The sequence below is a fragment of the Diorhabda sublineata genome, chromosome 6 (genome assembly GCF_026230105.1).
Source record: "Diorhabda sublineata isolate icDioSubl1.1 chromosome 6, icDioSubl1.1, whole genome shotgun sequence".
NCBI classification, from domain to species: Eukaryota; Metazoa; Arthropoda; class Insecta; order Coleoptera; family Chrysomelidae; genus Diorhabda; species Diorhabda sublineata.
In genome coordinates this window covers 22746529-22766920 of record NC_079479.1, presented here as the reverse complement: position 1 = coordinate 22766920, position 20392 = coordinate 22746529, and the positions used below count along the sequence as shown (strand labels likewise).

The 20392-nt window shown below is 33.7% G+C and overlaps 1 protein-coding gene across 2 annotated transcripts in view; it reads right to left on the bottom strand.

The window, feature by feature from the left end:
• Positions 1-225: 225 nt before the first annotated feature.
• The window catches only part of LOC130445704 (protein FAM135A), a 59770-nt gene continuing 39603 nt past the window's right edge, over positions 226-20392 (bottom strand). The window contains exons 9-15 of one of the 2 annotated variants that reach the window (XM_056781522.1): positions 15218-16231; positions 14178-14402; positions 11958-12179; positions 7505-7847; positions 4429-4640; positions 1950-2109; positions 226-534 (exon numbers count right to left, since the gene is read on the bottom strand). In XM_056781522.1, coding sequence (XP_056637500.1) covers positions 261-534; positions 1950-2109; positions 4429-4640; positions 7505-7847; positions 11958-12179; positions 14178-14402; positions 15218-16231 — 2450 coding nt within the window. In that variant the 3' untranslated portion in view covers positions 226-260. The remainder of the gene's footprint in view (positions 535-1949; positions 2110-4428; positions 4641-7504; positions 7848-11957; positions 12180-14177; positions 14403-15217; positions 16232-20392) is intronic. The other variant, XM_056781523.1, reaches the window with a different exon arrangement.

Below are 20392 nucleotides of genomic sequence, written 5' to 3'. Positions count from 1 at the left end.
TGATGAACGTCTCAAAAAACGATACTTAAGTTCATTGCTGAGTGATTTTTATGAAATTGTTGAATTATTATCTAGATTTATGTCCAAAAGTAAGGATGTTGAATGTTAACGCTTGTCAAGTAGGAAACGAGGCTAAAATATCGTCTTATTCCGTTCTACAAAAAATTAGTCTACTGGAGCATTAGTGGCTTAATTTTTTATTGAACACATAAATTAAACAAAATGTTTTCATTAAACTTTTAATTAAAAAAATCTTAATATCAACGAAAATATTTTATACCAACAACAACCATAAATTTTTCAATGAAAAGTTCGGAATCCAAAACGGCTATGTGTGCTGCTCTTCCAATAAGAGCATTGGCAGTATTCGGTAGGGCATGGTGGATGTCGTACCTGATAAGTTTCACTTCTTTCTGAGCAATAATTGGTGATATTATGTTGTGTACCATTTCCCGGAAAATTGTTCCCTGGTCTGATGTATCTTTGAGAGATTCTTTACAAAGTTCTATTCTTGCTGAGTGAAGTGGTACGTACCTACAATACAAAGCAAACAAAAAAAAACAGTGGAAAATATTTTAGGAAATTTTTTTTTAAATCTAAATGTACTGAGATCTAATACGGACTCAACAACAAAATATGAAAATTCATCTTAACATCTGTTGGGAGACAATAATAAGTCACTAGCAGCATTCTGTTATAGTTTCTCAACATTTGGGTTTATCGTTAAAATGTATGTCTCCAGCAGAGTTAAATAGATGAAGTCAGTTTGGTAGTACTGGGTGGGTTGTTTGGTTTCCATCGATTCTTGCGTGCTTTGAGTTTAAAATTTTGGTTTGTGATTTTTCGATGTTCCAAATCATATACTACAAGTCCGTTTCATATAGAGGAGCGCTAAACACTTTGATATTTTTTTGGCGAGAGGAGGGAAATGCCCATGCACGAACAAATTTATCCGAAATTTCGGACATGAACAGATTGAAAATATCCTCCGTAAAGTCTTAAATACTGCCCTACTACTTTTACCACCACTTTTTATTATATTATTTCGGAGCAGCCATGATCTTTGCTTTTCCGGTCGTCCAACTCTCTCAAATTCCTTCACTATTTATTTAATCACTATGTAAGTATCCTAGAAGGTTTGGGGGGCTTTTAACTCCTCCCACACCCTCTATCTCTACCTCTCCTTGGCCTTCAGCTCTGCCGTGACAAATCTATGAACGGCGTCTTGTTGATGACAACAACACTCTCCAGATTTTTTTTCTCCCCCTGGAAGCATTTGAGGAAAGTGTGCTCTATCTCGTAGTCTCCGGAGCGGTAGTAAAGACCGCTAGAAATAAGGCGTGCAGTCCAAAGTTCTCTATTTGTGTCGTCCATCTATTCTGCTAAGATAGTATCGTACGCTCGCGTTCCTCTTTCTTCACTACTCCTAGGGTATTCTTTCCCCTTCGGTTGTAAATGCGCCGACTTTTGTTCGCTAAAAAGTCGATAGAAATTATCCCAGCAATAACTTGATCCGCAGAAGCAGAGAAGACACGATAAACATTGCATATACTCAGCGTTCATCGTCTCTATACTGCCTCTCAGTGCATCTGCTCACACTTAAAGCAAGATAACAGCAAGGTAACAATTTTGTCCAGCTTGGTATGCAGTATTTCTCCCAGGTACTATTATTATATTAGCTGGATTCGCTTAGTGTTGAGTAGAACAATATCGGTCATTTCAACTGCTAAAGATAAGTATCTTGACTCTATTCAATACAGTACACGTCTCATCGCTTGGTTAAACTTTCATTGAATCATCCATAGTCTTTTTGTAATAATTACTGCTAGGTTGTATGCATACCTTATCAGAAAAACATCCTCTGGAACCTTGGCCTAAAGAATCGTCGAAGATGTAGGATTATTAGTTTTGGATTTACAAATAACTTTTCGACATTAAATTATACTTACCTATCTTGTCCAGAGCCGCATAATAAAATATTTTTGAAATAATGTAATGTACTTCGTTGGCTTAATCGATATAAAAAAGACTGACGAGGATCTACCGAATCTTTTAAGCATAACTGTAAAAGCGATCCGGATTTTTTCCATTTTTGCATAAACCACATTCCTGAAAAATTTTTTGAAATTATTTCGATACGTGCGAGGTTATGTATTTATAATCTTTGTTTCTATGAATATTGTTTTGAGAAGAATGAAATTAGATTGAATAACAAATTGCCTTTCTTTGAACTTATAGATGAACCAAATTATGAAGAAATAAGACTGAAAGAAAACGAAAAAAAAATGATCATGTTATATCTAGAATTTAAAAAGAAAATGAGAAAAGAGAAATGAAAAGATGTCGGTATTCGAAAAATAAAATAAGAGGGACAATCATTCTCATATTCGGTTTATGCGCAGATAAACCTAAACAAAAACCTGGTAATTGGAATAATCCTATGGTAGTGGAAATACTAGATACGTATGATAAAAAATATCAAATTTTGTGAAATTGGACATACAATTTTCTCTTTTAATACCCTGTTAATCAGAATATTCGAATATTTTGGTTGAAATCTTCCCATTTCAGGCTCAGAATTTTCCGTATGAAATATTCACACTTATTAATGTATCACCGTGTATGTCATATTTCTATTTACTTGACTTTAGTTGAAAACCGACCAAATTCCTGTTATTGTTAGTTCACTATTTGAAATTTACAGCTTTTATAGATGATTGCCGGTTTGCAGGTAGTAAGTCAAGACGATATATTTTGAACCAAGCTATACTTACTATTTAGTTCTTTAGTGTCTTTTCACATATCTACCAAACAGCTCAATGTTTGTCCGTTGAAGCAAAAATGATAGTTAAAAGTGTTTACTTAAAGTTAATTTAGCGAGGCCACGAAAAATACTTTTCATTGAAAGTGACTTCAGCTTTGACGAGCATCCCTGAAAGTGCAGTTTGGAAAATACGAAACGACAATGGTGTACCAAAATGCATTGATTTCTTTCAAGTAAGCTTAATTCGCCGCAATCTTTATAGAATGTATGCAGAACAAAAAATACCAACGTTTCACGGAGACTGTTTCAAGAAACTAATATGATGGTGAACTTAATTGTTCCACTACAACTTTGTGGAGCATTCTACGTCGCGTGGAGTTTTTATTAAAAAGAATAAACAGAAGGCAAGTTATAATTAAGTCACAGCTCTTGCAAAAATAAATACAGCTAGATCAAAAAACCGAACGATAATCTACTTAGATGAGACTTAGTACGACACCCAGAAAATAATGGATTGATGATTAAAAAAAATGTTACACGAAAGCTCCGTATAATAAAACTAAAAGAATAACTTTCCTAGAAGCGGGGTTAAAAGAAGGATGGTTACAAAATGTCTGTTTTTAGCAACCAAGAATATTTCGGATGGTTTATCATTGCGGTGATTTTCGAAAATGGGTTTGAAAATAAATTAATACCGAATATACCACCGAATAATTGTATTGTGATGTAAACTTACTTGCATAGAAATCGGTCCATTGTAAACATTTGATTTTAACTATATATTTTTTAAATTATTCTCAGATCAAAAAAAAAAACGAAAAATGCTGTTTGACAGACAATTTAACAGTTTACAATATTAAGAAAACGTCACATTAATGCCGTTCAAGTGCATTATCACAAGTAAATGTAGCTTCATCCGTAAAGAGTATACTCGATACAAAAGGATGATTACTATTTATCGACCGACAAAACTCCATACGGTTAGCGTAATCCTCTGGTTGTAGGTACTGTACGTGTACTCTCTGTACGTGATAAGGATATAAACCTTGCTCGTGGAGTGTGTTATTCCCAATTGAGTGGCAATTCTCCGTGAGCTAGTAGTTGTATCTTTTTCTACTAGATGCAGAATATTTTTTACTTCTACCAAACCTTGTCGAATAGCGCGTTCAGATATGTTAGCACTGGAAAGCTTACCAGTCTCGCACAATTTGTTAAAAACTCTAATAAATGCGTTTTATCAGGATATCTTTGGTGTGGAAAACGTTGACGATATTCTTCAGCAGCAGCTGTAGCATTTCCATTACAGAAACCATAAGCAAACACTATATTTGCATATTCTAAACTTGAATAAGTTCACAGTACACTGACAGTTCATCAAAACGTCTGAATTATCAAATGCCTTTGATCCTCGAACATGGCATACTTTGATAATGTTAAAATTCAGATATAAGTGGAAAGCTAGATGAACATTTTTAATTACTCCATAATTTGAAAACAAATGAAAATCGGATAAGAACATATGAGTTTTTTATTTTTTACATTATTTTCACTCCTAGAGTTTGGTGCGCTCCTCCCGACTCACCCTGTATATTATTTTATTAATATTGATAATTTCAATATAAAAATTGGTATTGAAACTTTCAATAAAGCGTCACTTAACTTACCCATATTAACTAATCCACTGCTATTATATAATGTACCTAAATGTGGTCCGGATAGTGATAAGAAAGTATGCAGTCTTGGTAATAGAAATTTCATTTGGGGTCGCGCTAACGCTGATCTGATTATAATATTTCCTAAAGAATGTCCTACGAAACTTATTCTTGTTGGTCGTATACTACTCGTATCTAAATAATGTAGAATTTCGCTGATTAAACTGAAAAAAATTGAAGAATTTCATGAAATATGCCATTCAGTTATTCAATCATTTGAAATTAATTTATTAAATGACATGAAAGGGACAAATGGAGAAGAAATATCGTCCCTATAACTATGATAGAAGAGGTTTTGAACAATTAAGTAGTCTACAAGTTCGAATTGGTTTTTATACAGTGTTTTATATCTCATAAGCTTGATTCAAACTAAATGAGTCATGCTACGCCTTAATTTCAACGAGTGTTGGTTGCACTTTGCGTCTAATCATCCAGAACATCAAAAGTCGCTTTTCAGGCTCTATTTACCACCTACCTATACTAAGTACAACAATGTATAGTCGAGAAAAACCCAACAAATCCACGTTTCTACAAGTACCAACCTCTTGAGAAGGTTTTTCGTTGTAAAACTGGAATGAGGTCTAAGAACCAAAAAAATAACTTCACAAAGCAAATAAATCTTCACAGAGAAACTTATGCCAAAATCATTTGCTTGTCAACTTTGAGAGTTCGTTAGATTGCTCTATTAATGTTGTTCTTGTATATGGGATATTACTCAAACTTTGTAAATATAATACATTCATAATGGAAAAGGAGGCTTATGAGCTAAAATGTATTAGGTGAGTTTCTCTATGTAACGTATATTTTTAAGCTCTAAGTAGTTGGAGAACTAAAATTGCGAGAATAGGAATTGAGATAGAGGGTAAGTGCTTAACAACTCTATTTCTATTCACATACTTCCAAGTTATAATAACTAGCTAGCCAGCTATAATAGCTGGCGACAAGGAGGATGCAGATTATATGCTGGGAAAGTTGGACGACGATTGTGCAAAATGGGGTTTGAAGATGAATATGTCGCAAACAGACTATCTGCCGGTAGGAAGCACGTTAAACGATGTAGATAAATCAAATATCTAGGAAGAATAATTTTGGAAGATGGAACAACAAAAGACGATATAAGAAATAGAGTGTAACAAGGGAAAAAATATAGAGGCTGTCGGACTGGACTACTTAAAAAGATCGTACAGGATATCTAGAATAGAGCATATACGGAATGAAGATATACGACGAACAGGTCGAGTGCATACGACTTCAGAGAGAATATAGACTAGGCAACTGCTCTGGTACGAACATGTGATGAGGATGGAGCAGAACAGGTGACCGAGGTAAGCATTAATGTATAAACCGCAGAATAGAAGGAGATGAGGAAGATACTCAAGAATCTGGAAGGAAGGAATTGAATCTTTTTAGAATGATTTAACGAGTATATTTTTCAAATATAAATGTATGGTCAGAAAACCAATCTCCTTTCGAGGAGCAGATAATGAAAGAACTAGAAATTGTTATCAAAATATTTTATTACACAACATATTCTCCTCTTAATTGGATGCATTTTTTACAGCAACCTGCAACGTCTCAAGACTTATCAAAAAAAATATTTCTTCTTGCTCTGCTAACCAGACCTCCACTGCTTTTATTACCACCTCGCCGGAAGAAAATTTACGACCTTTTATACTTTTTTTTCAGTATAGGAAAGAGATGATAATCGGACGGAGCCAAATCTGGTGAATACGGGGGGTGTTCTAGTAACTCAAACCCTAAATCACGAATTTTTTGCATGGCAACATGAGATTTGTGTACAGGGGCGTTGTCCTGCGAAAACAAAATACCTTTGGATAGCTTTCCTTTCCGCATCTTTTCTCTTTAATTTTTTTTCCCGTAGAGTGGTCAGTAATAGTATACAGTCGAATAGTAATCTCCAGTTATTTTTCTGCCCGTATCCAAAAAATCAATCATGATCACTCCATGGCAATCTCCAAAAAACTGAAGCAAGAAATTTTACAGCACTTTTTTTTGGACACAAAACTTCTTAGGTCTTGAAGAACCAAAGTGTCGCCTTTCCGTCGATTGTTACTTTGTTTCTGGATTTCGTAGAAATGTACCCAAGTCTCGTCCATAGTAACAATTCGGTTTAAGAAGTCTACATTATTTTCAAATCGAACTTACACTCTTTTGGTCAACATTCAAACATTTGGGGATCCATTTTGCAGCAATTTTTCCCCTGTCCAAATTGACGTGAACTATATGATGAATGCGTTCGTATGAAATATTCAGTGCTCCAGGTATCCGTTTTAGACCAATTTGACGGTCTGATAAAATCATGTCATTAACTGCGTCGATATTTTCGGGGACTGACACAGAAACTGGCCTTCCTGATCGGTCATCATCATCTTGGAAAATTTACCTGTTCTGAAGCATGCAGTCCAATTTTTCACGGTCGCATATGAAGGACATTGATAACCAAGGGTATTAAGCATATCTTCGTAAATCTGATGATGACTCGATACTCCAATTCGAATCGATTTTCTCAATTTTGGTGGACATCTTTTTTCTTTAAATTTATTGCGTAACTCTGGTTTACATTTTTTGACGTCAAACTTTACACTGATACTTCTAATAAATTATTGTGCGTCTCTATGGTAACGCAATATTTTGTTTATGCATGGAACTGGTCTATGCTAACTAGATATCAATACATCCTCGTATATTCAACAACAAAATTAAAAAAAGACACAAGTTTATAATAGGCGGTTCAAACTGTGAATCAGCACATCCGATCCGAGGAATAATTCCCCGTATCTCCATTATTTATAATTTTACTTTAACACTGAAAATAGTTGCCATTATTAGGTTGCCACGGAAGTGAAACAAAATCAAACACTATTTTGTGGTGTTTTATTGTTATGTTTATAAATTATTAAAACTAAATGCTAAATAATTTCCATATCGAAAGAAAAATATTTTTAGCTAATTTATTATACCAAATTGTGGCATAGTGTGAAAATTATATATAAAAAAAACTACTTACCGATCAGTCATAGTGTCAAAATCACTAAAAGTATCTCCTTGATTTCGTTCGGACATCAAAAAATCCAAATAAGCTCCAGGCAATCCTAATTCCAAATACGTTTTAACTAATCTAAGATCGGCGGAATTCCCATCCAAACCATGCACGCAAACCACTAAGTGCATACCTTCTGGAGAAAATATCCTAAACTCGTCGCTGATGTGAAAATATGGAATGGTAGAGGCGTACATGTTCATGTCGGAATAAAGAAATCCTGGTATGTTTAATTGACTTTTGAATTCCTTTTTGGCTTTTAGGAACGTTTTCAGGGAGTCTTTATCTGTTTTTGTAAGAGTGTAATCTGCTAAAATAGATAATTGAAGATTACAACAACAAATTAGTGGAATATAACATGTGGAAATTCAAAACTGGAAGCGTGACGTTCATGCAGAGGGAACGTAAGGCCTCACACGGTGTCACACACCGCCCACGTCATTAGAATCATTTTGGATCCAAATATCTTCGTAATTACTCTATATTATGCGTTCATATTTTACAGGTAATCAGTACCGAAAATAATCTTTCGATTGGCTATAAAAAAATTCAAGTTTTAACAAACGCTGGAAAATAATCAAAAATAAATTAAATATTACTATAAAGCCTTTATCAGACACTAGATGGGAAAGCGGAATCCAGGCGGTGAAGGCTGTATTATTGTCATTTGATGATGTTGGTGAATGTATAGAAAACTTAAAATGCTAAACGGAACAATCGGACACACTCAGTGATTGCGATTCCGTTTTAAACGAAATCTTTAGTTTGGAATTTATCATATGAGTCATTAACGCGTGTCAATACCATAAGAAAATTATGGCAATCTGTGAAAGTCCATTTAAGCATTACACTTGAACATTTGCATACATTTTGTGACTAGATCAAAGAATATCGATGAACTGGATTCATAAAATGCTTGTCAGTTTGTTGAGAAAAGCAGTTATGATTTGCCGAAAGATTTTAAAAATAAAAGCTAAAAAGAAAAATATGTTTGATTATGAAGGCAGCGATCAATCTATAGAGACTGTTAAAAACCGGAGTTTTTAACACCATGATTGATTCTGTGATAAGTAACATGAAATCGAGATTTATGTCTTTAAATCAACATTTTGAAAATTTTGGTTTTCTCTATGACTTAAACAAGTTAATAAAAACTACAATAGGGGAAATACTGGATTTACACAGTCCTGTGAATAGGTGAGAGCAGGACTTCCAACTTTATGAGTTGTTTGAGGATCCCAAATTTACCCAACTCCTTCAAAAACGTGTAACATCTGCTCCAATATATCATAGAGAACGATTTGAAAAAAAAATTACCCAAATATTAACATTGTCATTAGAATTTTGTTAACATTACCTGTAAGTACTGCTTCCGCTGAAAGGAACTTTTCCAAATTGAAACTTATTTAAGAAATACTATGGGTCAAGAAATACTTTCAGCTTTGGCAGTTTGGCAGCAGATATAGCATCTAAGATAAATTACGAACAAATCATTAAGGAGTAAAGTAAAATCAAAAGTCTAAAATTCACGTTTCTTTAATTATTTCTTTTTTTTTCATTTTTGTTTAATATTCCAAAGAAGTATAATTGAAAATTAAAATTTTTTCTTAATGAATTGTAATTTTAAGTGATTTTTTATTTAATATTCCCTCCTTTTTGCGTACCTCACCCATATTCATTTTAGTCTTGCGTCGCCACTGCGTTCATGATTCAGTAAAAATACTTTACCCCCCAATTTTTATCAATATAGAAACAGCTGTATTCTTTGAAGGCAAATTTACATAAAACTCGCTCGTTATAGACAATACGCGAGTAGCAGAAAGTGGGTATGCATTGTAGAGGAATAAGCAGCTGTCAAACCTAACTGTCTAGCCTGACCTAACCAAAAGTTATTGATATTAAAAACAACAAATCACCTTGCGATGATGCTCAGGTGTGATTTGAATATCGAGCCCTATGCAAGTTGTTTATGATTGCTTAGAAAACGATTAAACCATCCCAATGAAATCGAGGCATAATAGAGATAATATATAGAAAAGATCCAATCTTAGCCAACTACCAACCCATAAGTTTAGTCTCTTATATGTATAAGTTGTTTATGCGTATTACCACGAACAGCTAAAGGTCTAAACTGGATCTTTATCAACGCCGAGAATAAGCTAGGTATAGCGCAGCATCTAATTTATTAAAATGCTCATGGAGAAAAGCTAGAACATAATAAACCTCTCATTTTGGTGTTGGTATACGAGGATGTATTGATATCTAGTCAGTCTAGACCAGTTCCATGCATAAACAAAATATTGCGTTACCATAGCAACGAACAATAACTTATTAGAAGTGTCAGTGGCATTTTGATGTCAAAAAAGTGAACCAGAGTTACGCAATTAATTAAAAGAAAAATGATGTCCACCGAAATTGTGAAAATCGAAAAATTTGAGTATCGAGCCATCATCAAGTACCTGTATTTAAAAGAGTTTAGAGGTAAGCAGATTTACGAAGGTATGCTTAATACCCTTGGTGATCAATGTCCTCAAAAGAGGTAAATTTTCCATTGAAGATGATGACCGATCGTGAAGGCCAGTTTCTGTGTCAATCCCCGAAAATATCGATGCAGTTCATGATATGATTTCATCAGACCGTCGGATTGGGCTAAAACGGATATTTGAAGCACTGAATATTTCATACGAACGCGTTCATCATATAGTTCATGTCATTTTTGACATGAGAAAAATTGCTGCAAAATGGATCCCCAAATGTTTGAATGTTGACCAAAGGCGTACCTTTGTACGAAGTATCGCGTTCGATCTGTGCTCGATTTGAAAACAATGTAGACTTCTTAAACCGAATTGTTACTATGTTATGATGAGACTTGGGTACATTTCTACGATCCAGAAACAAAGCAACAATCGATGGAATGGCGACACTCTGGTTCTCCAAGATGTAAGAAGTTTTGTGTCCAAAAAAAAGTGCTGAAAAAGTTCTTGCTTCAGTTCTTTGTGAATTGCATGGAGTAAACATGATTGATTTTTTGGATAAGGGCAGAACAATAACTGGAGATTACTATTCGACATTACTGACCACTCTATGGGAAAAATTTGAAGAGTAAAGACGCGGAAAGCTATCCAAAGGTGTTTTGCTTTTATAGAACAACGCCCCTGCACACAAATCTCATGTTGTCATGCAAAAAATTCGTGATTTGGGGTTTCAGTTAGTAGAACACCCCCCTTATTCACCAGATTTGGCTCCGTTCGACTATCATCCCTTTCCTTAACTGAAAAAAAGTTGTTTAAAAGGTCGTAAATTTTCTTCCAAAGAGGAGATAATAAAAGCTGAGGAGGTCTGGTTTGCAGAGCAAGAAGAAACATTTTTTTTTGAAAGGTCTACAGACGTTGCCAGTAATAAAATATTTTGACATTTGAATTTTTCAATATATCCTCGTACTATGATCATATGCGTTTGGTCTCCTGCATTTTGTTGTCTATGCTTAATGACCTCAATAGTGGACTCAACTAATCTGGTGTAATATGCTAGCTTCGAAAATATTATTCAACACGTTCTTTATTACTGACACACTATTTTCACTTAGCGGCTTAAGTATTTCTGAGTGAATTTTATCTACTCCTACCGCTTTTTCGTTTTTTGCGCAGTTTATTGCTCTAGACACCTTGTCTTTGGCGATGGTATCAGTTGTTATATTTCAATAATCAAATCTAGTAAAATCAAATAGACAAAGCAAAACTAACAAGACTACATGTCCCAATAAAAGGTTTACATAATCTTCCGTGTTAAAATTGTCGGCTTGCGCTTGGTTCTAATGGTGATGTGGAATTTCATCGACAAACTTTTAGACTGAGAGAACCCACTTTGTACAAAGCTGTTCCACTTATATGGAAATTCTAACGATAGAGATAGAATTGGATATTGCCGATGTTCGCAGTTCTTTTCTTGCACGATATCGATCGAGTCTTTTGTTATAACTGATGGTCGATCTAAGCGCGGTTCATCGGAAGCTCTCAACCATTCACGCACTTTGCTCCTACTCATCGCATTTGGGCCATACTCGTCTTTGAATTTCGACTGCCAATACGCTCTTTGATGTCAAATACCGAATCACTGAGCGTATTCACACTTGGTGGGCTACAACAATACCGATAGATACTCAGGTCTACAATTGGAGTTGTTACTGAATATTTCTCAATCTGTTTTTAGGGATTTTTTAAATATTCATAGTTCCGTACAATGTTAGTATATAAGAGATAAATATATTAAGAGTAAATTAATGGAATTTTTGAGGAGGGTTTACATAAAGAATGTAATTTCTGATTACATACATTAATTTGTTTAAATAAACTTAGTTTAAGCGAGTATTAATTGATATTATTCCCACATTTCCTTAATTTTATTCATTTTGTACATTTACCGTCAGTCTCACTTTGCAATTTGGTTAAATCAAATTGACTTGATCTTCTTTCCAAAGTTGTTTGCGTATCAACGACGTGATAAAGTAGATTATCAACTGCATTAATTTCTTCATCGTTAACTCCGTTCGTAACGGAGCTGGAAGGCGAGTCTAAATCTCTAAATTGTTTTGGAGGAGGAAGAGCAAAATCTTCACAAATATTATTTTGATTGGATTCACAGCCTAAAAACAAAATTTATATTGCGATAACAAGGCGTAGATTAATTAAATATATAGTATGGCTATTGAGAAACAAAACAAAGGTTTAGCATATTATAAAACAGAAATTTGAGTATTGTAGTCAAGTCCGACACTTGATTAGTGTATTGTTTAACAAGCTTATTATAAAATAAAATTAAAATAGAGAATAAATTGTATAACATCGCCTAATATGGAACTATTAATATTGTGACCAATTTCACAAATATATACACTACCGGTCAAAAGTTTTTGCTCAGCCGATAATCCATTCAGTGGATTACAAAATAATACACTTTACAAATTCAAATTCCTCTTTCATATTATCAAGAGAAGGTCGAACCGGTGTTTTAAAAACTAGAAATATTAATGTCCGTTATTTGGTTGATTTATACGAACGCATATTTATATTTTGTGGGTGAGGGGGACAAGTTAAAACTACAATGGCTGATTTATGTATTATTCTTTAGCTGAGAATTATTTCTTTCTTGTTTATGATTGTAGTTTAGCTTCAGTTAGCCTCGTGAGACGCAATAACGAGCTCTGATTTATACTCTTTGAACCAAGATATCTTTTTGTGAAGTTCGTACACGAATTGTTTTCTTTTTCGAAAGTTTTCGAGTTTCAGAGTGGATAAAACCAAGGAACTATTGGTTGAAACTTGTGCATTACTCGCATTACTGTTTATGTTTTTGGCGAAAGTAATCATATCATTGCCGCCAAATTCAAAATACCTCGACGTATTGTAGAATACAATGTGAAACAATATGTATCCACCAGGAGCTTTAGCTTTAGCTAAACGTATTGTATTGATCAGTAAACGTGATCGACGACTCACGGGCCCAGAGATAACAGCTCAGAATCTAGTAATCTGTGTTAGAGTACTTGTACAGTGAAAAGGAAATTTAGAGATGCTGGCCTTTTTGGAAGGGTACAAGTGAATAAATTTCTTTTAAGAGGTCAAAGTAAAATTAAAAGGTTACAGTGGGCTAAAGAACATAAAAATTGGACGCATATAGATTGGAAGAGAGTTTTATGAAGTGAAAATTTGAGGTTATTATTATTAATTTGAGGTATATATAAAAGAAAAGTGTCAAAGGCAGATGTTATCGATCCATGTATAATCCCAACTGTAAAATACCTTCGAAGCTTGGTGATGGTTTGATAATGTTTTATAGAAAAGGCGACTGGAGACCTGGTAAAAATTTACAGAATTTCGAAAAAAGAAGGTTATAAAAAAATTAAAGGAAAAAGTAGTACGGTTTGACCAGCGCCTGATCGGTATAAAATTCATCTTTCAGCATGACAACGATCACAAGCTTTCCTCGACGCTGTGCAAAGTATATTTAAAAGAATTGGTGGGAAAGAATGTACTGAAAGTAATGATTTGGCTGTCACAGTCGTCCAACCTCATCCCCACTGAACTGTTGAGGGAAAAATTGGACAGAGAAATTAGGAAGCAGTGTCCTTCTTCCACTTCCACACATATTTGGAATATCCTGAAAACTAATGGAATCAAATGACGACGATTATTTGTTGAAATTGTTACAAAAAATTCCAAAATTGTGCACCAATTCAAAGGGGGTTACATCGATGGATCAAAAATTTTAATATGTACCAATTACAGACTGTACTTTTATCATTACTATATTCTTATCTATATATGTTTCTTGAAATATAAATATCAAAATCGACATTACGCCCTACGATGACGGTAGACTACTGCTGCGGTGTTGTTTAGGTAAATCTCAACCATCAAAGACTGTTGACAAAATATTCATGAAACAAGTTTTTCTAAGTATAAATTAAGAAATTTCAGTTTATGAAGAAAAATAAATATGTTTATCGTAAACCTGTGACGTGAAGTTTTACTTTGCTTTCATCAGATGCCAATTGAAAAATAGTCTTGGGAAAAGATGAATCTAACGTTTCAATATCGTTAATAAATAGCCAATACCTATTTTCAATAATAAATTACCTTACCTTTTGAAAAAATAGGATCTTGATCAGATGTATCAATTTTAAAATCGTTATTAGAGCTATCACTATCTATATAAAATCGGTTTGATCTGTGTTTAGTATTAATTTCTCCATTTCCCTTTTTATCTTTACTCTTTTTTCCTTCCAAGTTTGTGAAAAGCCGCTTTTGAATAGCTTCGAAATGTACTGAAGGGCATGGAAGAGTACTGGTTACGTCTAGACTAGATGCTAAAAAATATATGAGGAATATGGAACAGCAAAATACGATTAATTTTGTAGTTATAAAATGAAATACGTGACGCAAAAAAACCCGAAGAGGATAACTAAAGGCATAGGCTCTTCTGGCAACCCCGTTTCTACCGAAAAACATAACTATTTCGAACATTTTGTTTTAAACGTGCATCACTTATGCATTAATATAATCAGAATACCTCGTCATAGGTTTCTTCTTAAGAACCGAGGACCGTGGAAATAGCTGAATCACGACCAGCTATGAAGATAAAAGAAGAACATACAGATATGGAGATAGATAATTCAATGAAATTAACGTTTACGTGGTTAAGCTTGAAGCTACTCAATCAAGGTCCCAAATAAACAAATTAAGGAGCACCTTGTTGTTGAAATTAGAATTAGAGCAAAAAGCCTTGGCACAAATCATGTGGTAGCAGACAGGCCGAAACCTTTATAAACCCTTCAGATTAAACGGAAAAAATATAGCAGCTAAGCAGAGGAGCGGTGATAACTCTGTGAGCCTAATCACAGGAAATGTGCTCCTCCGAGCTGTCATTCTGAAGAATATCCATAATCTAGAACCACGTTAGACTGCAAAAAGATCACCTAAGGAATCAAGACTGACAAGGCAGCCCCATTCTTAGAATAGTAGAAATAAAAGGCACTATTCTGAGGAAAGAAAAGTATATCATCCACGATTCCACCAATATGAAAGTAGGATAGAGGTGGAAAAGAAAAAAAGACTAACGATGATTCCATAGGTTGAGTTTGGAGATGGTAATAAGTTGTAATAAACTGTATATAGAACTTACCTAAAGAACTACTTCTAGATGTTATCCATCCACTCTGTTCAGTGGTACTCGAAGAAGTTGAACTACTATAATATTTCAATTCGGGATAGAGTCTCTCTTCCAATTTTGTTGTTATATTGGGTAATGATTCTGTGCCGGATAAAGTTTGTGTGAATACTTTCTCGGACAAGCAAGGAAAGCTTCTAACTTTTCTAACAGCACCAGAATTGGTTATATTTTCATATTTGAGCTCTGTTTTAAGCTTCGCTAGGGTATTAAAGGAACTACTAGTCGATAAACTTTCGATATTGCCATTAGAAACGGTCGTTTTTGATTTTTTCATTTGATTTTGTATGTTTTCAATTTGGATAGGTTTGTGATTCCTCTTTAATAACGAAGGAGTCATTTTATTCATTCCGTTGCTTATTTTTCCTTTGGGAGAAAACGATTGAGTTGAAGTAGATTTGAGAATTGCGTGAACGTTTTCCGAGGGCATTCCACTCAATGATTTTACTAAAGTATAATATTGATCTTTCACGTTAGATAAATTTTTTATACTAAATTGCTTGTATTTCTTTTCTACGATATAACTTTGTAAATCAATATCAGTGGATAATAATTCTTCTGGTTCAGTTCTTTTAGATATATTTGTTTTATCAGAATCAGTATTATAAATAGTTTCTTTATTTTTATTTGAAAAATATACCCTGTTCCCCATATTATGTTCACTAGCTACATTTTTTAAAGTTGGTTCCGTTTGACAAAATAATAATTTTTCTTTATTTTGACATGATTTTTGTCTGCGATTACTTAAAGTATAATGATAGTTATTAGTTGAACACATTTGTAAATGATCCAAAGATTTACTATGTCTAGCTGGAATGGTAAATGATAGAGGGTCTCCTAAGTTGTACAAATCATTGCCGAGTAAGGTTTTTATCGATCCAATTTTGTTTGTCCACAATCTTCCAATTCCACAAGAGCAATTTGATTCATCCACATCTACTTTGGTAGGTTTTGTCCATACATCATTACCTAAAACAAACAAACTGACATTCTTATTTCTTCACAAGCTCATTCTGAAGCTAGTACACGAATCTGACAAAATGTCCTCTCAATATACAGAATGAGATTCAAGTATGAAGTGCTTCAATTATGTTGGAAACGACTTATATTATTTTAAATGGTGGCCCCACTCGCAATATCCTGAGGTACCACCGCATCGAATTTAGGCGACGTGAATTGGCCCTAAGGGTACCAAGTTTCGTCGCTGTGAGGTTGCATCCGGTTTCCAGGGTGGAAAAAAAGCAAATAGACCGATGAAACCTTCTTGACCAAAAGTTAAACTAAGCCTCCCGTTCGCATCTTCTGGTAGCGTCTGATTTGGAGGGTATATTGGGCAAAAATATCTTTAAGGTAGTTTTCTGCATTATATGAGGTCTTAACACGAATACAAAACTTATATTTTGGCTCTAGCACTCTGGCATTGCTGCTCTGGATTTGGTTCTGCCTGGACCTGAAATATTACTTTCATCGCAAATTCGCTTGTTGGGTTTTGAGGTGACAGAGTCACGTACTCGAATTAGCTAATGCAGCTTCACCGAAACCTGGAGATCTCTTTAACCCTTAACTACATGAATTTTAGAAAATCGCAAAAAAATTCAGGGTAGCTGAACCGACCCTACCTAAACAGGGAAAGTTGTAAAAAATTCTGATTACCTTTTTGTCATAATTAAAATGAAAAAATGTTATCAAATATGATACATTATGCTTCAAGGGAAAATAAATATGGGACTAAAACTCATCAAACTACCATTCAAAATTTATTTATGTTTCAAATAACACTGCGAAATAATCTCTTAGTTTTCACGATGGAACTCAAAAAAACAGTTTCTCCTTTTGTTTATACAAAAACTCACTCTATATTTCCAGCAGATGAAATTGATCAATGCTTCACAGCTATCATATTTGCATCTATTTCTTTTTTCTTAAAATTGTGGCCAATGCTCAAATCCATCAGTACGAACAACTGTTGTTGGTCTAGGAGCAGCAGATCTTCTTATAATTTGAACGCTGGCAGGTTGACCACGTCCAATTTTACATAGGGAATATGCTAAATCTGTTCGAAATTGTTTCCAAGACATCGTTGTTTTGCCGTTTATACTGTTTATTTTGTTTATAAGAGCCCAAGCATAAACAACGCACAAATCAAGCAAGTGGTGAAATAAGCGAAAATACCATTTTTTACTTTTTATAGTTATTTTGTGTCGCCCAATGTGAGCATCCATCAAATCTACATCACCCATGTGTCTGTTGTAGATTTGATCATTTTAGACAGGAAATCTTCATGTATTGTTTTTGATTTCGAACATACCTGCGTATTGTGTTAATGGGTTCCACACCACATAAACAGGATACCAAACACATAAGACGTTTGAGTGAACAAGAGAAATTGGAAAATCGTAATATTCTGTTACAAATTTTTCTACAGTTTACACTTTTTTTCATACTTTTGTCATCAGTAAAGGGATTGTTTGGGATACGATCTTTTCGTATTGTCCCCAATCCAAAGTAGGTACCCTTCTTCAGCTCATATATGAGGGGTAGCGAGGTATAAAAAATTTTCAATATATACGATATATCGACAATTTTCTGGGATATTAAAATATAAGGGGTTTGCTCCTATATCTGCTTGTCCATCAATAACTACGTTTTCTTGTCCTGAACACATTTCGAACTTATCACATAAAACAAATCATTTGTAGCCCCATTTTTTGGGTTTTCGAGAATTGTATTGTCGTAACGAATGTCTTGTTTTAGTTGCACAAGTTTGTTCATCAATTGAAAGACTCTCGCTCATGGGTAGTATTCACATGGTCTATGATAGTACGCTATTTGAATAGTTTATCTCTAACAAGATCATTAGCTTGGAAAATATTAGTGTTATCTTTGAAATGAAGAACGGAACGAAGGGCTTCAAACTTGTTGATTTCCATATTTGCGTTCATCATATCTTCACCCAAGATCGGGTGCCAGAGATCTCTAATGCACGAAACACGTGCCACAGATGAAAATATAAGAATTTCTATATATTTCTGTAGCAAATTTATGGAAAATGTTGATGGTTTATTAGGGTCTTTCTGTACTGAATATAATATAGACTGTTGTACTATTAGGTTCATCAAATCATCATCAAAATAGTATTTGAAAAAAATTTTATGGATACTGTAACTGTAACAAATCATTCTGAATATTTGAATTTCCTTTAAATTTTTTATGATCATCTGAAATTATCAAAGATCCTTTCCTCCAACGAGTTTGCTCCTCTAATGTTTTCTTTCTATTGATTGTTGGTTTGGAGTAATACGTGATTTTGGAGGAATATTGGATTTTTGTTTTGCAAAAATTTTTAATGCATCATCGTCAGAAATCGCATCTGAAGACTTAGAAGTGCTAGGGGAATGGAATGGAATATTTGACGTGCTAGGAACGTCAGCTGTATTTTTCGAAGTGGTAAGAAAACAATTTGAATCTTTTGAAGTGCTAGACAAGTTAGTCGGAACCTTTGAAGTGTAATCTTCTATTCGATTTTGAACTTCATCAATTTTTTCAAATAAAACTTCAACTGACATTTCAGTCATATCTAATAAGCGATACACATATTTCTCTCCTAGGACTTTTTTCCGTCCTTTACCGTCTACAAAATTTATATAGTATTCCATCTAAAGTAAAGACAATTTTCGGTAAATATCTAGATTAGGTTACACCCTCCGATTTTGTTAGAATTTTAGTATGTTATTGAGAAAATTTTGCTGAAAAATTTTATATATATGTAGGGTGCGGAAATCATCCCTTTACAAAGGTTTTCAGAGAATTTAGTCTAGTTTGTTTACATACTATCGTTAGTAAATCTATCAATATTTGTTTTTTTTTATTCGTGTTTGACCATTAAAAAGATTCTATGATTTTTTGTGTATTGCTATTTATTGATTGATATTCTATCAATATTCTTAGTTAAAATTAGTACATGATTCATCATTCTTAAATGTTACACTGTGAAGGATGAAGCTGTTCGAATTTTTAGCTATTGATGATCGTGATCAATTAATTAATTATTTAATTGATTGTAAAGTGATAAGAAGTGAAATTATTTGTTGTAAATGTGGTTCGATGATTTCACTAAATCGTAAAACGTTAAAGTTTCACTGTACTTATACATATTGCAAAAACAGAAGAAAAATAAGTGTGGTGCAATTGGGCAATAAGTGCATTGAATGGTACTTGGTTTAATAAAATTCGAATAGATATACAACCTGTATGTACCTCGTCAAGAAAAATTCATGGAAGAGTTTTTCTACGTTCTACGTTTCATCGATTAATTTAAATATTACAATCACTGATTAATAATAAAATATATTTTATTAGTAATCGGAGGGGTGTAACCTAAATTAGATAATTACCGAAAATTTTCTGCCATAGAATTTTTATTGTAAATATATCTATACATTTTTATATAACTGCATTGGATTATGTATCAAATGCGATATTACGTAAATAAGAAATTTTTAGAAATTTCTTGATAACAAACGGCAAAACTAAATAAATAAAACTAAGCTACATACCTCAAATACCAGAAAAATAATTTTTGATTTTCACTTTTACAATTTTAATAATTTTAATAATTTTTAAAATTATCCTTAAAAGCACCTTAAAAAACCGGCACATCACAAAATACGTAATTGTCACATTTAAGGTTATAAATCTTCTGTTGTAGAAATAAATGATGGTGAAATTTTATATTATCTTATATAAAGATAATATAACATATTGTCTCAGCCGTACAACACAATGAAATTCTTACACAAGCCAACAGATGTCAGTAGCAGTATTTTAAATGCGATTTATCATAAGCTATCATATCATATCAAAAGCTTATACTCCGAAACAGCTTCTATTCCTCTACCAGTCCCAGTCCATTTTTGGAGTATTGGTCTCACATTTGGAGCTCGTCTCCCAGAGTTGACCAGAAACTTGTACAACTTAGAGCCTAAAAGAAAGGTCGCTGACCTGACTCTATTTTATCCAACATAATCACACCTAGAGCACTATTTGTAAGGCCTACTCGACATGCAGACGTTGTTCGTGAACACCGAGTTCGCCTGCAGACGTCCAGAACGTGAATTTATCGGGACTTCT